Source organism: Saccostrea cucullata, unplaced genomic scaffold, assembly GCF_032062105.1.
Source record: "Saccostrea cucullata isolate Sc308-1 unplaced genomic scaffold, CSIRO_AGI_Scuc_v1 ctg759, whole genome shotgun sequence".
Classification (NCBI taxonomy): domain Eukaryota; kingdom Metazoa; phylum Mollusca; class Bivalvia; order Ostreida; family Ostreidae; genus Saccostrea; species Saccostrea cuccullata.
Genome location: NW_026927359.1, coordinates 98,747 through 114,928, shown reverse-complemented (window position 1 = coordinate 114,928; position 16,182 = coordinate 98,747). Strand labels below are relative to the sequence as shown.

The 16,182-nt window shown below is 34.1% G+C and overlaps 1 protein-coding gene and 1 long non-coding RNA gene across 2 annotated transcripts in view; one reads left to right on the top strand and one right to left on the bottom strand.

The window, feature by feature from the left end:
- Positions 1-16,182, bottom strand: part of LOC134274206 (uncharacterized) — a 208,692-nt gene that overhangs the window by 173,841 nt on the left and 18,669 nt on the right. The gene's annotated exons all lie outside the window — the stretch shown is intronic.
- Positions 2,311-16,075, top strand: LOC134274203 (emopamil-binding protein-like). Its single transcript, XM_062756455.1, has 4 exons — positions 2,311-2,503; positions 5,937-6,006; positions 10,737-10,919; positions 15,748-16,075. The coding sequence occupies exons 1-4, from the start codon at positions 2,321-2,323 to the stop codon at positions 15,999-16,001; spliced, it is 690 nt and encodes a 229-aa protein (XP_062612439.1). The 5' UTR covers positions 2,311-2,320; the 3' UTR covers positions 16,002-16,075.

The following is a 16,182-nucleotide window of genomic DNA, read 5'->3' as shown; positions in this document are numbered from 1 at the left end:
CAACAGCAATGAGATATCGGACCGGGCTATATATATATATATATATATATATATATATATATATGTGTCCCTTATATACGCAGCCTGTAGCCATATATATATATATATATACCGCTTGTATTTATCTACAGTAAATATACCACTGCAAATCAAGCTAGTAAAACAATACAACACTGGGCAATTGTATTAACACTGTTATACTTTTTATTATCTCTACCACCGTACCTGCTCTCCTAACAGCCAAATGCGCTCTTATATATACTCTAGCGCAACATCCGGACTACCCTCTGCTTTCACCATATATATAATGATAAAACCCGATTTTAACTGAATCTCGAGCCCGATCGTCACAGAATCTTAGGTATCGTCAAAAGAATTATGCAGAAGTCGTATTCATTAAAGAAAGTCAGGCTGGGTTCAGAAAAGGATGTCATTTTTACAGAAGATTTTTGATAGATATGGTTTATATATGGTATGAGCACGAGCAATATTTTTATGATGTAGAATGGATAACTGCTACAGTCAAACAAAGATTAAATTAAAAGATCAAAATATTGAAAAGTGGAATAGTGAAGTTCAAGAATCTTCGAAAAGTTGAAATTTTAGAATTTTTAAAAACCAATTTTGAGTGCGAAAAATATTTAACACTGTTATCATAAGAATTAAGAAAAACTTTTGTTATAATTTTAGAACTACAAATCACCACCTTCCAATTGAAACAGGTAGATGAAATGGTACTCAACGAAATGAAAGATTTTGTAGCGTGTGCAGCAGTATAATTAAATAAGGAGATGAATATATCATTATATTTTTGAATGTAGTACTTTAAACCAATTTAGGAAAGATTATTTGAACCAACACTTTTGTTCTAATCGAAATCTTCTAAAGTTTTTTGAGGTCATGTGCCAAAATGATGTTGATTCTTTGAAAAAAAAAATTATGTACATTTATTTCTAAAATTAATAGTATTGTCTGTTCTCCTTAGTTATCACCTTCTGCTTGACCCACTGTATTATATGTATGTATACATGTATATGTTTTATATGTTTCTATATCTCATGTACCATTTACGTGGTTTTGAGAGAATAAATTGAATTGCTGGTTTACATCAAATAGATACCATAGGGCAATTTCGGGTAAATAGATCACCCCTTTTATTTGACGGGAAAGCGAAAGGGGTACAAGTCAAAACGGCACCTGGTGAAAACGGCACTTAGGAAATATGCAAAACGGCACTTGAGAGTAGTCAAAACGGCACTTGAGAGTAGTCAAAACGGCACTTTTTTTATTTTGAGAATTTGATATTGTCTATACAGAAAATGGATCTTTATACATTACCTATATAGTAATAAATGTGTATATTATTATTGATAAAAATGTTTAAAAAATATTTTAGGAAAAAAATTAAACTGATTCATTTGAAAATTATTGTACTTTTGTACAGTGGTTAGATTTTTTAAATGTATTTCTATTTTTTTTTTTAAATTTATAGTGTTGCAAATATGTTTACTACTCTGTTTTGGGGGTTGCCTGTCACAGTTGACTAATTAGAAGCCAGTTAGAGTGTGTTTACTTAGAATACACTTGTAGGAATAGAAACAAAAGACCATTTCACACCTCCCCTTCAATAATCTGTTGATCGTCAATTTGCAATCATATACAGCTACTATATATTTGTATTTCTCGACAAGATGTCAAATGGATTGTACACAAGTTAGAAAAACTTAGATAATCCTCTACCAACTGTACATGTACCTAAAATATGAAAAGCCATACAACATTTAACAATATAATAAACATGTACATAGAAGAACAAAACATTTGTTTTTTTATAATGAAGATGATACAATGTTGATATTGTTAAAATAATTTCTACAGAATTAGATAGGAATGTGAGATAAAGTGACTCTTACTGTAAATATTTTTTTTTAAATCATTTACACTATTTCTTTTTTCATATTATCAACACTACACTACAAATATAATTATTCTTAATCCAACATATTGTTGTGTTATAGCTTATAAATACTACCTTTAAAAATAGATTGAAAATAAAGCAAAATTGAAGCCACAAAAAATTCTAAAGTCAATAAATTAAATTTAGAATTAGAAAAGAACTTATATCAAATATCTATCATAACACAATTTTATACTTTTTTTCCTCTAAGTGCCGTTTTAACCAAGTGCCGTTTTCACTAAGTGCCGTTTTAACCAAGTGCCGTTTTGCCTATTCCAGGTGCCGTTTTCACCAGGTGCCATTTTCACTAGGTACCGTTCTAACCAAGCGAAAGTAGCCCTGTCGACTCGCAGCAATCGAATCATGCCGAAGGGGAGCGATGATACACCTGTTCTTACGCAGGTTTCAGTTTTGTCTCTTGCATTAACAGCTGTATTTGCCACTGGAGCATTTATTTTTGCCCAGAGTGTAGGAAAAGCTCTATCAAGAGTTAACAAATTAGTAACTGCTTGGCTTTTTTTTGATGCGCTGATTCACTTTACCTTGGTAAGATTAAGAATGATTTCATGTTTTTTTTTTGGCCCCTTAAACTTTTCAGTAATAAACCATTTCTACTTTTTAGCTAGGCATTAGTGCTCAGGTGAGTGAAAGTAGCTATTATTACCTACTTTTTTTTATCTACATTTTGTGGCCAAAATACTGAACGGCGCAACATGGTCAATACCATATTTTTTTGATACCGTCACACTGATAATGAATGAATAAGACAATATTATGACCAAAAAACGATTACTTCCTGAACTGGCAATTTTACAATTACATTAGTTTCTATGCAAAATTGATAATATACGAAGTAATCATTTTTTGGCCAAATTTTTGCCATATCCATCATCAGTGTGACTGTATCAAAAAATTCAGTGCTCACCTTGTTGCGCCGTTCCTGCGTTTGGCCACAAAATGCAAGTAAAGCAGAAAGTAGGTAAAAATAGCTACTTTTGGTAGGTTTAAATACCTACGTAGCTTTTAATAGCTAGGTAAGTAGGAATAGTCTTTGGACATGTTGGACTGGACCTGCTGTAGTCCAAGATTCAGGAGTATATAGTTTTTATTGTGTCCATCTGTATGTCTGTCTGTCTGCAAAAACTTTAACCTTGTCCATCACTTTTGATTAGTGGAGCTATATTGTCTCTTTAGCCATGGTCCGGAGTCCGCATGTAGCTCGATCTCTCTTACCCATGGCTGCTTGATCACGAAAAGTGTCATAATCTTGAATATTTACGCCTCTCTGTTGTGACGTCATATTCAGTCAATGACAAGTTTGTTTCCATCACAACAATTGAAATAGTAGTATTCCGTTTACTGTGATTGGTTATTGAAAGGTCACATTAAAGTTCATTATCCGACTATGCTTTACTCGCATTGGTCAATATTTTAATGACCTACAAAATTTTCTCTTCTCATGCAACCACGGCCAGAATGGGAGAGGATCTTACATTTTGGCCATGGTTTGCGACGATGGTGGAGAGATGACTTTCGTATTTCACATGTGTATTCCTTGTGACAAGAATTTTCTTTGGGTTCCACCGAATTTGACCTTTTGACATTGACCTTGGACATGTTGGAGTTTGACACACTTTTACACAAAAATTCCAAAATATTACCTTGGCCATAACTTTTGAATGATAGATACCCCGGTACTAGGACTTTCATACTTCAAATGTTTATTCTTTGTGAAAAGACCTATCATTGGATACATGAACCAACAAATTTGACCTTTTGACCTTGACCTTATAGATTTATGTACTTTAAAAAAAATTAACCTTGACCATTTCTTTTGAAGGGTTAGGGCTAGGACTTTCATATGTAATCTTTGGAGAAGACCTTTTGACCAAGAACTTTGACCTTGATTTTGGAGTTTGACCTATTTTTAAGAAACAAACCCTGACCATAACTTTAGAATGATTAGGGCCAGGGCTTTCATACTTCACATATTTAATCCTTGTGATAAGACCTTTCATTGGATCTCAAGAACTTTGACTCTTTGACCTTGACCTTGGAGTTTGACCTACTTTTTAAAAACTTAAAACTTGGCTTCAACTTTTGAACGTCAGAGGTCAAATTTTATCAAGCAATCAAATTGTCGCCTGCAAAATCATTGTATTTTTGTTGAAACAAATAAGTCTACTGTTGTTGTGAATTTGACCTCTGACCTGACCCTCTATGGGATGTTGTTAGTTGTCAGTGTAGTGAGTACATGTATATGAGTTGATCTAACATCAAATTTTTATTAGATTGTAGCAGGGGCATTTCCAAGGTAAATGTTAAACTTTATAAGCATTCATTGCTCAAGTAAGACTGATCGAGTCAACCATATTTTGTCACAATTGATCTGCATATTGACGTCATTTTCACATTGTGACATCATAAACATGGAGCAAAATATTTTATTACATATGCTATTTAAAGAACATGTATTACTCTATGCATTGTGCCAAATTTCATTCTGATCTGAAGTTTTGGTTTTGTAAATATAGAGATAGTTCGTGAAAATTTTGATCACCCCTCGTACCTGTATTTTTCTCAAATTTTATCCAAACAAGATTTGCTTGTGAAGCATTGATCCCCCCTTTCCGTATGACAACTTTTGGCAAAGGTTTTAAGTTTCTGAAATGCAAATCAAACTCCAAGGTCAAGGGATGAAAAATTGTTGTAACCCAAAGAAGAATTGGATTTTTTCTCAATGAATATACCTATGAATTATGAAACTTCAAGAACTAACCATAAATTCTCATGCAAAATATTAAAGCCATAACACTGAATGTTCAAAAGTTATGGCCAAGGTCAGTGTTCAAAATTATTGTCGGTCCTGCTCCAACGTACAGTCAGAAGGACTCATGTATATTATGACTAAATGGGTCATTGAAATTATTTTGGGCCAATGATGATTTGCCGGGAAACAATTAAGTTAATGTCAAACTTAACCAGCAAGCTTGGAATAAATTCAGTGGGTTTTTTTTTACCGCTTGTCAGAACGGAAATACAAAAGCCCAAGAAGTTGCAATGCAGGTAACATATGTTGGTTTATACTCATTTACATTATCTTACATTATCTTTCCTTCATTTTCCAACCAATCAAAAGTTATGGGCAATGTTCAAGTTTCTGCAAACAAACTGAAAAAATAGATACACACAGACAGATGGGCAGGGTAAAAACTATATACACCCGAATCTTTGATTATGGAGGCATAAAAATGTTTTTCATTAGTGTTTAGAGAATCCTTAAGTTATCAATTCATGAATCCTCTTTAAGGATTGTATTTAGTAATTATACTCAGGAAAATGTTAAGGCCCTTGAGCCTCTTGCTGAGATCACTACCAAATTGTCAAATTCAAAGCCCCACTTCAGGCCTTAATGTGGGACCGAGTTATTCATAAAATTGAAGATGATAACATGTATTTGAAAAATTGTAAGCTAGAGAGAATATTTATTTGACAATCAAATAGCAAACTATTTGTAAAGAAACTAGTTGTTGGCATTTGCATTAGCTCGAGAGGTTACAGTCTTAGGAGCAAGTCCATATCCAAGTTAAAGATTTTGGAGCAAGTCCATTCTGCCCCAAAAAATTATGTCCTACTTAATCCAAACTTCATGGATATTGATCTCACCAACAACCTTGACTTTGACATTGGAAATATTTTGTACTTATGAGAAAACTTTAACCTTGACCATAACTTTTAAATGGTAAGAGCTAGGACTTTCATACTTCACATATGTAATCCTTTTGAGAAGACTTTTCATTGGATACCAAGAATGTTAACCCTTTGACCTTGACCTTGGAGTTCAGTGATAATTTTTAAATAGATGACTTATGATAGGGCGTCCATATTAGTCACAAAAAGTCATAAAAAATGACATCTCACCCAAAAAGACACCGAAAGCGAGGGACCACACTTTTTTGAATTTGCTTGTTTTTTTTAGGAAGGACCCTTTATATTCTGGTCACTGGTTTCAACCATAGAAAAATCAACTCATGTGACTGCACAAGTTTGTAAGACAATCATATTTTTGTGCTATGTTAAACGATACCGTATAAATGGAAATTTTGGCGAGGCGCAAATTTAGCGATTTCTACCTAAAATCTGGTATTTTATTTTTAGCGAGAAGTAATTTCAGCGATTTTTAAAATGCTAACTAAAAAAGCTATTACAAATAATACGCAGTTAATTTTTAGCGATATTCAGTTTTAGCGATGTCAGCACCCTCGCTAATAATGCCAAAATTAAATCCTCGCTAAAATTCTACTTATACGGTATTAGATCGTGAAATCTGCTTTAAACCTTCTCTTCAAAAGGAAACTTGGGTATGTATTTCTTGTAAAATTCATAAATACTTATAAGAATAGTACACATTGAGAATTTTATTCTGTTCATAAATAGTTTTGATGTCCAAAAATTAGAAATATCTGTGTATAAAATATAAATATCCAAGACCATTCGAAATGAAAGTGCCATTCTCCAGATTGACGTTTTGGACAGATTCATCCATGTGTGTTAGTCATGTTAGTTGTCAAAACCCTATGTTCTCTAAGATTTATATCTACATGTATTTATGATGAAGAAAGGTTCCTCTTCCAAAATAGTTGATTTCAGGGCCCCTGGGTCAATGGTATGGGGGGGGGGGTACATAGTCTGGAAATAAATTAATGCTTTCAAATCTGATCTTCGGTTTTAATCATACATTTATAAAGAAATAAAATTTATGATGAAATTCCAAAATTTTGTTCTGAAATATGTGGCCCAGGGTCAGTGATTCCTGTGGGGTGGGGTGCACAACTGGTGGGTATAAAGTGGAAATGCATTTTCTCTTTGTTACCCTGATCTATCTCTGGCTATTATTAAGTAACCACAGTAAGCATGCTAAGTGTTTAGTTATGATAGGCAATGGTGCCTCTTTCAAATTGTGAATTTCATGGCCATTGGTTTAAAACACGAACTAAATTCAATTGTTTGAAAGTCTACATGATACTCAGGTGACCTATAAGGCCCATTGGTCTCTTGTTTAGTTCATCTGAGCCGAAGGCTCAAGTGAGCTTTTCTGATCAAAATTTTGTACATTGTCCTTGTTGTCGTTGTAAACTTTTCACATTTTCATCTTCTTCTCAAGAACCACTAAACCAATTTCAACCAAACTTGCCACAAAGTATCCTTGGGTAAAGGGGATTTTAGTTTGTTCATATGAAGGGCCACACCCTGTTCAAAGGGATGATACTGGTAATTATGAATTAGTGAAAAATTAATGGAATCTTTTAAAAACCTTCTTCTCAAGAACCAGTCGGTCAGGAAACATAAAACTCATGTTGTAGCATCTTCATATAGTGTAAATTCAATTTTGTTTAAATCATAACCCCTGGGCATTGGGTAGGGTCAGAATAGGGGGATCAAAGTTAAACATAGGAATATATAGGTAATTAAAATAATATTCTTCTCAATAACCACTAGGCCAGGGAAGATGAAACTCATTTGGAAGCATCCTTAGGTAGTGACTGTGTAGATTCAAGTTTAAAACATGATCCCCATGGGAAAGGTGGGGCCACAATGGGGGATCAAAGTTTAACATAGGAAACCTTAGGAAAAATCTTTAAAAAGGTTCTTCTCAAGAACAGCAAAGCCATGACTGGTCAAAGTTATATAGAAGCATCCTCTGGTAGTGTAGATTCAAGTTTGTTCTCGTCATGACCCCGAGGTAGGTTGGGGCGGCAATGGGGTATCAAAGTTTAACATAACAATACATAGGAAAAATCTTTAGAAATCTTCTCAAGAACGGCAAAGCCATGATTGGTCATAGTGATATGGAAGCATCCTCTGGTAGTGTAGATTTAAATTTGTTCAAACATGACCCTGGGGTTAGGGTGGGGCAGCAATGGGCTATCAAAGTTTAACATAGGAATACATAGGAAATATCTTTAAAAATGTTCTTGTTAAGAACAGCAAAGCCATGATTGGTCATAATTATATGGAAACATCCTAAGGTAGTGTAGATTCAAGATTGTTCAAATCATGGCTTCGGGTGGGGGTGGGGGGGGGTTGGGAAGGAAAACTCGTTAAAATTCTTCACAAGAACAAAAAAGCCATGATTGATCATCAATATAAAAGCAATAAAAAAGGTATTGTAGATTTAAATTTGTTCAAATCATGACCAACAAGGAGAATGGAGGAGCCATTAAAGTGCATAGTATAATTTTGCACTTTAATGGCTCCTCCATTCTCCTGGTTGGTCATGATTTGAACAAATTTAAATATACATTACCTTTTTTGATGCTTTTTATATTTTGATGCCTTTATATTCCTTTGTATAACAAAGGAATATAAAGGCTATATATCAATAAAAAAAATTTATCTTGTAAAATCTGTGGGAAGTATAGATGTAAATTTGTTCAAATACCCCCCCCCCCCCCAATTCCCCATAACCCACTTTTATATTTAAACTTTTCAATATCGAACTGATTTTTCTTTAACCTAGCCAGTTGCTCAGGTGAGCTATGTGGCCCCTGGGCCTTTTGTTGTTAATATTAACATAATATTATTGCTCATACAATATATACAATTTAGCACACTTCAAGAAATTTTGAAAATATTACTTTTCTGGGGGCAAAAATATGCAATATACTGCATATAGTTCTTTGTTCAACATTTGTTCATTAGACCCTTTGGGGTAGGGCAAGGATATATTGGTTGATCCAAGATTTAATGCATAAAAATATATAGGAACAAGTGTTTCACATTCAAGACTATTCAAATTATTATCCCTGTGGGTAGGTAGAGGCCATAATTTGTGATTTTACATGGGGATACATAGTATAAATCATTAGAATCTTCCTTTTAAGAAAAGCAAATTCATGTTTTTAATTAGTTAAATTAATTCAGAAACATCTTCAGGTAAGGTATATTAGAATTTATTCAGATCATGTCCCCTGAGGATAGGAAAGGCCTCAATAAAAGATCAAAATGAAAAAAAAAATCAAAGTACTCAGAAGTACAGAGAGCCGGGCTCATTTACAGAGTAGAATGGATTTCTGACATGAATCACGTTTATATTCCGATGAAAAAATTATTTTAAAACTATCAATATAAATTATTACTATATATTACTATTTGTATGTGATTTTGCTAAATTGAATCAGATTTATTTTTAGACCGTGCTGTATTTTAGATACAGAATAGTTGGCAAATACAATGCTGTATACCATGTATACAGGGCTAATACAGAACGGAAACTAGCTCCGCCCACCACAGTACCGTTCTGTATTGCTAATACAGAACAGTAAACTTCAAAGAAAAACACCGCTATCGTGTCACAATCTCTTTTTAAAAATGCGGTGGTTTAAAAAGCCTGAGCACATGATTTAGCAATATCCATAATTGTGACACGATAGCGGTGTTTTTCTTTGAAGTTTACTGTTCTGTATTAGCAATACAGAACGGAACTGTGGTGGGCGGAGCTACTCTCCGTTCTGTATTAGCCCTGTATACAGTATTGTATTTGCCAACTATTCTGTATCTAAAATACAGCACGGTCTTAAAATAAATCTGATTCAATTTAGCAAAAGCATGTACAAAAAGTAAAATAATGCTGATGTTTTCCTGTTATAAATTTTGGGAAAATAGCCGGTATTTTCCTGAGAATGTAATATGTCAAAATTTCTCAATCACTTTTTAAAAACTTATTCCACACAGAATCTACACGTAATTTCGATCCAAACTAAAAGGAAAATTCGCAATTTAATGGAAAAAATCCTCTGTACTTAATTTCGATCCAAACGAAACGGAAAATTCGCAATTAAGAAAAACATCCACTCTCCTCGTGCAAAATCATTCAGGTCCATTTTTCCGCGTTTTTTATTTTTTAAAATCCTTCTGGCTGACGACAGTCACACGCCTCTTTCACTTTGTTTTTAATGTCGCAATTCAATTTGAAAATAAACATCCGTGACATCAAAGTCCATCGAAGAATTTTTCGTAAATCTAGTTAAACCGGGATTTTAAGACCCCTGAAATATGTTATGATAAATCTCCATCTACATGCAATAGTTCACAACAATGACAGTTAAATCCTCCAATTTATCCATTAAGACTGACTATCACTCGATTACGTCTACTCCGTTAAGTTGTCAAAACTAATCTGACCGAATTTTACGTTTTCTGTGGAAATATATATACTGTGGATGCGTACTCCCCGTCGGGGCCTCATCTACAGAACTCTGACGGAAGTTTGGATGCTGCAAAGTTATAAAGTGGGCGGAGCTATTTTTGATTGATTGTGTCACAAATCATTTAGAGAACTCGACAGGTTCTGTATCGTAGATACAAATTTGGGGGTGGCGACTCGTGCTAACGCACTCGTCCACCCCCAAATTTGTGTCTACAATACAGAACCCGTCTCGTTCTCTAAATATTACTTAGAAATCCATGCTTTGTGACTTAAGACAACAATTTGGGAATTAGCCTCACCGTCCGAAAATTGAGTCCATATGCAACCTTGAATTAAAATTGCTATTTAATATTGTTTTTAAATCAAACTACATTGAATAAGTGGAATTGCAGACTATAGAAGATGTCTTTGTTGATAATGACATGATCTTAAATGTTCTCAGAATACATGTATATGGTAGTCATCAGAAATCTGATGCACACATACTATTTTAATGTGAATTTGTTTTGAAAATAAAAATGTATATTTTCCTTCTAAGAACTTTTTACAATGCATGTTGATTGATTACAGGGAAGGAGTATGCCCTCGCTGACAAGAGATGGGGTGTGTCAGATCCAACCATTGTATCATTAGAAATTCTGACAGTCTTTATCACTGGACCTCTGGCGGTCTTCTTAATCTTTGCCATATTAAAGAACAAGGTTTACCGACACTTCATACAGATTGTTCTCTGCGTATGTGAACTTTACGGAGGTAAGGTGCCTAAAGCCATACTGCAGATTTGTATTTTGAGGTAAATTTTTCTTAGGTGCCTCCTTAAAATGCTGATATTTATGAACAAAGGGATCTTTGGGGATAGTCATGGAACATGTTTAGTGCCCCTCCACTTTTGAAAGTGCAGGGACATGAGTGTTGTGTACAGATCTAAAATTGTAGCCCTCCACCATGTCCACTTGCAAAGTGGTGGCATCTCAATATAAGAGAAAAATTATCGAAGAGATGTAAAACATTAGCAAACTTTATACTTGGTCAGAAGTTATTTTTTAGGTCACTTGAGTCATTCAACCTATTGTTATCTGTTTTGTCCGTCATTGTGTATTGTCCATTGTGTGTTAATATTTGGACAATTTCAGATTTTTTAAGGAACTGAAGAACCAATTTTATTAATCATGCATGTCAGTCATTCTACGATAAATGTACTAATTCTTGATACATGTATAAACATGAAAAAAAAAATATTTGTTTTAAAAAGCAAAATGAACATCATAATTCTATAAAGGACATTACAGTAGAGTGCTAAAATCTCCATGATTACATTGGTTATAATAAAATTTTGTCGACATTTCCAAGAAGAAAAAAAAAGGTATAGTATTCTTGAATTGAAGGAAAACTTTTGACATCGTCAATTAAAGTAAGGGAAAAAAGGGAATCAGCATCCATTTCTTTTGATTTGCAGCTCTACTTTCGTATTCTGTCATTGGTGGAAATCCAATTTTTTAAATGAGAGATAGAAATTATTTTTAGATCTAAATTAGACAATCATCATTTGCTTTATTTGACAACTGAATGGATTTTCATAATTAATATTGCTTCCAAATTGCTATATCAATAAAGATCAGTCTTCTTTTAAGCCACCAATCAAAGCCAAAGTGATGAGCATGAAAAATATTTATATTTGTATAATTTTTGCCATAGCTTAGCTGGTTTTCTCGACTTCATTACAGTTAATTGATATGTAAAGCAATATGAGCTGCATCTATAAAGTCATAAATTTTTGTTGCAAAATTGAAATTAACTACATGTATTTTAATGACAGAAAAAAGGATGTTTAAAAACTTCTGGTGCTCATATTTGTGATGAAGAAATGTTTGTAAGCTTTGATCGAAGCAAAATTACCTGGTGTCCGACATCTGTTTGTCTATCTCTGCATTTGTCTATTCATCTGTCTGTCCATCCATCTGAAAACATCATTGTCATCTTTGTTGTAATCTTTTCACATTTTAAACTTTCTCTCAAGGACCATAAGGCCAAACTTAACCAAACTTGGATACAAAGCATCCTTGGGTGAAGCATCATCTCAAGCCACTGTCCGGAGTCAGAATATATAGCTCTCCTACCCGTGGCTGCTTGATCACAAAAAGTGTCGTAATCTTGAATATTTAAGCCTCTCTATTGTGACGTCATATTCAGTCAGTGACAAGTTTTATTTCCATCGTAATTGAAATAATCAACTAACGTCAACAGTATACAAGAAATATTTCCTATACTGCGATTGGATATTGAAAGGTCACCGTAAAGTTTATCATCCGACTATGCTTTACTTGCATTAGTCAATATTTTAATGAACTATGAAGAATTCTCTCCTCGTTCAACCAAGGCCAGAATGGGAGAGGATCGTACATTTTGGCCTTGGTTTGCGACAATATGGGTGAAGGGGATTTGAAATTGTTAAGCTCAAGGGGCAAATCTCAGAGATAATCAAGAAAAGACAAAAATAGGGTCATTAAAAAATCTTCTCAAGAACTACTGAGCCAGAAAAGCTGAAGCTTATGTGGAAAAATCTTGGGTTAGTGTAGATTCTAAATGGTCCAAATTCTGAATTGCCAGGGGTAGGACTGGGCCACAATAGAGAATCAAAGTTTTACATTGATATATGTTGGGAAAATCTTCAAAAATCTTCTCAAGAATCACTGGGCCAGAAAAGTTGAAACTTGTGTGGAAGCTTTCGAAGATAGTGTAGATTCTAATTTTAGCTCACCTGAACGGAAAGCTCAAGTGAGCTTTTCTGATCACATTTTGTCTGTCATCCGTCTGTCTAGTTGTCTGTCTGTCTGTCCGTCTGTAAACTTTTCACATTTTTGACTTCTTCTCAAGAACCACTGGGCCAATTTAAACCAAACTTAGTACAAAGCATCCTTGGGTGAAGGGGGATTTAAATTCTTAAAATGAAGTGACAGGTCCTCTCACAAGGGGAGATAATCAAGAAAAGACAAAAATAGGGTGGGGTCATTAAGGACAGATGATGCAAACAAATTTTTTCTTTGGAAGATATTTAATTTCATGTCACAAGTTCAGAAAAGTGGATAATTCTTTGAATTTTTTCTCCAAAGAACTGGTAAATGAAAAAGACTTGGAAAATGTTAGTAATATTTCAATAGAATTACAAATATGGACAAAACACACTCATAATAGGTTTACAGATGAAAACAAATTTTAGAATATGTTAAATTGGTGCTAAAAGTGAAATATAAACTTTAGAAAAGTATACCAAGCCAGGTGAATTTTATCAGGACAAGCAAAATAGTAAAAACTAGAGCAAAGCTCGTTGCAAAGCAACGAGTAGGTCTTCCGTCCTGTTTGACCGGAAGTAGCTTTCATTTTTCACAAAAATGAGAAATAACGCCCAAAAATGCTTTGAATCCTCTAAAGTTATGTTAAGTAATGCAAAAATCAGCCATTTTTGCTACTTCCGGTTTGACCGGAAGTGACGACGAAGTACGGAAAATTAATTTTTAAGCTCCCAGAGACAGAGACGCTGGACATATTTTGACGACTCCATTAGATTAAGCTTGACATTTTCAACAACTTTGCTTGTTTAATGTATAACAAATTCTCAATACATTTTGAGATATCTGGAAAAAAAATTTGGCCCCTCTAAATCCCTTAATTTAGGGGTCAGCCCTTTTTCCGACATATCATTTGAAAGATCTTCTAATTCTGCACAAATTATGTTCTATATATTTTAACAAAATATTTTTAGTTTAGAAGATAAAAAGCAAAATATGAGTAATTTTTGGTTCATTTAAGCATTCTAATTTTTTAACCCTATATAGCGCCATTGTGAATAGAGAAATCGAAAAACAAAAACCGATGTGCACAACTTCAATTCTTCTATTATCTAAAATCAGTAGAATTTCTGGTCCAGCTTTAGCCGTCTCTGAGCCTTTGTCTGGAAACGAAAGCCTATAAATTTTCGTTTAAAGGGAAATAACTCAAAACCAGAAGTGACTTTTTGAAATTTTAGACAGCATTCTGATAGAATTTATAAATGTCTATAACCTCTGAAAATTTGAGCCAAATCTGTGGAGAAATGAGTGAGATATGAGGCCTCAAAGTTGTGGTCTAGGAAGTAGAAGAAAAAAAAAGAATAATAATCTTTACCATCAGAATCAGTAGAAGGTCTTCCGTTGGAAACGGAACACCTCAATTAGCCTAAATGATATTGCTGAATTCTTGTCATTTTGTTTTTCCTCATAAAATTCACCCGGCTTGGTATATTTTTCTAAATTTTATATTACACTTTTAGCACCAAGATAACATATTCTAAAATTTGTTTTCATCTGTAAACCTTTACTGAGTGTGATTTGTCTATTTGTTTTTTCATTGAAATATTACTAATATTTTGCAAGTCTATTTCATTTTCCAGTTCTCTGGAAAAAAATTCTAAGAATTATCCACTTTTCTGAACTTGTGACATGAGTATCTTCCAAAGAAAAAAATTGTTTGTATCATCTGTCCTTAAAAAATCTGCTCAAGAACTACTGGGCCAGAAAAGCTGAAACTTATGTGGAAAAATCTTGCGGTAGTGTAGATTCTAAATGGTTCAAATCATGACCCCCGTGGGTTGGGTGGGGCCACAATGGGGAATCAAAGTTTTACATAGAAATATAAAGGAAAAATCTTTAAAAATCTTCTCAAGAATCACTGGGCCAGAAAAGTGAAACTTATGTGGAAGCATTCCCGGGGTAGTGTAAATTCAAAATTGTTCAAATCAAGACCCCCAGGAGTTGGGCGGGGCCACAATAGGGAATCAAAGTTTTACTTAGAAATATATAGGAAAATCTTTAAAAATCTTCTCAAGTACCACAATGCTAGAAAAGCTGAAACTTATGTGAAAGCATTCTGGGGTAGTGTAGATTCTAAATTGTTCAAATCATGACCCCTGGGGGTTGGATGGGGTCACGATATGTATTACTAGGGGGAAATCTGGTAAAGAATAGCATGGTCAAAGCTACTCAGGTGAGCAATGTGGCCCATTGGCCTTTTGTTTTCAAATCATGACCCCCGGATGTAGAGTGGGGCCACAATAGAAATCATTTTTCATTGATTCATATGAGAATTTTTTTTCAAAAATCTTCTGAAGAACCACTAAGCCAGGAAAGCTGAAATTTATGTTGAATCATCCTGGAGTTAGATTCTAAATTGTTCAAATCATGACCCCTGGGGTCACAATAGGAAATCAAGTTTTACATTTAAATACATGTCTGTATGTAGGAAAAATGTTCATAAATCTTCTAAAGAACCACTAGCTGGGCCAATTAAGTTGAAACTTATGTTGAAGCACCCTGGGGTAGTGTAGATTCTAAATTATTCAAATCATGACCTGTGGTTGTATGTTTGGGGTCACAGTAGGTATTGCAAGTGGTAAATCTGGTTAAGATCAGCATGGCCAAAGTTACTCAGGTGCACTATGTGGTCCCTGGACCTCTTTGTTCGGTATAAGAAATTCTTCAATTTTCAGGTTTTGGAATAGGGTTGACATGCATGTGAATATAATATGTTTATAATAATATCTTTTAAGGATGGATGACATTTTGTCCAGAGTGGTTGACAGGAAGTCAAAATTTGAAGACAGACAATTTCTTGTATATGTGGGTGTACCTGGTCTTCTTTAATGGAATTTGGGTCCTAATTCCCATTCTGCTTCTTTGTCAGTCATGGATGGAAATGACAGGGACAGGGCAGGTCAAGCAGACAAAAGTTGTGGAAAGTGTAACCACTACCTCCGACACTCGTAAATACAACACCCGCTCTCATAATAAGAAGAGGGAGTAAAAGGGTCATTGACTTCATGTTTATTAAGAATTTTCAGTGCATGTGGAGTTTGACAATAGATTAGATGTTCTATATTGTTGAAGGATTCTTAAACCTGAAAATTTGCCCTACTTTAACGTATCCTGCTAACATATAAAAATGCTCTATGCGAGGATCAAACCGCAAACTTTTCTGATAACAT

Coding starts and splice junctions, on each gene's coding strand:
- LOC134274203 (XM_062756455.1), top strand. CDS start 2,321: ATGCCGAAGGGGAGCGATGATACACCTGTTCTTACGCAGGTTTCAGTT. Junction 6,007..10,736: donor TCATGTGACTGCACAAGTTT/GTAAGACAATCA, acceptor GATTGATTACAG/GGAAGGAGTATGCCCTCGCT. Junction 10,920..15,747: donor CGTATGTGAACTTTACGGAG/GTAAGGTGCCTA, acceptor ATATCTTTTAAG/GATGGATGACATTTTGTCCA.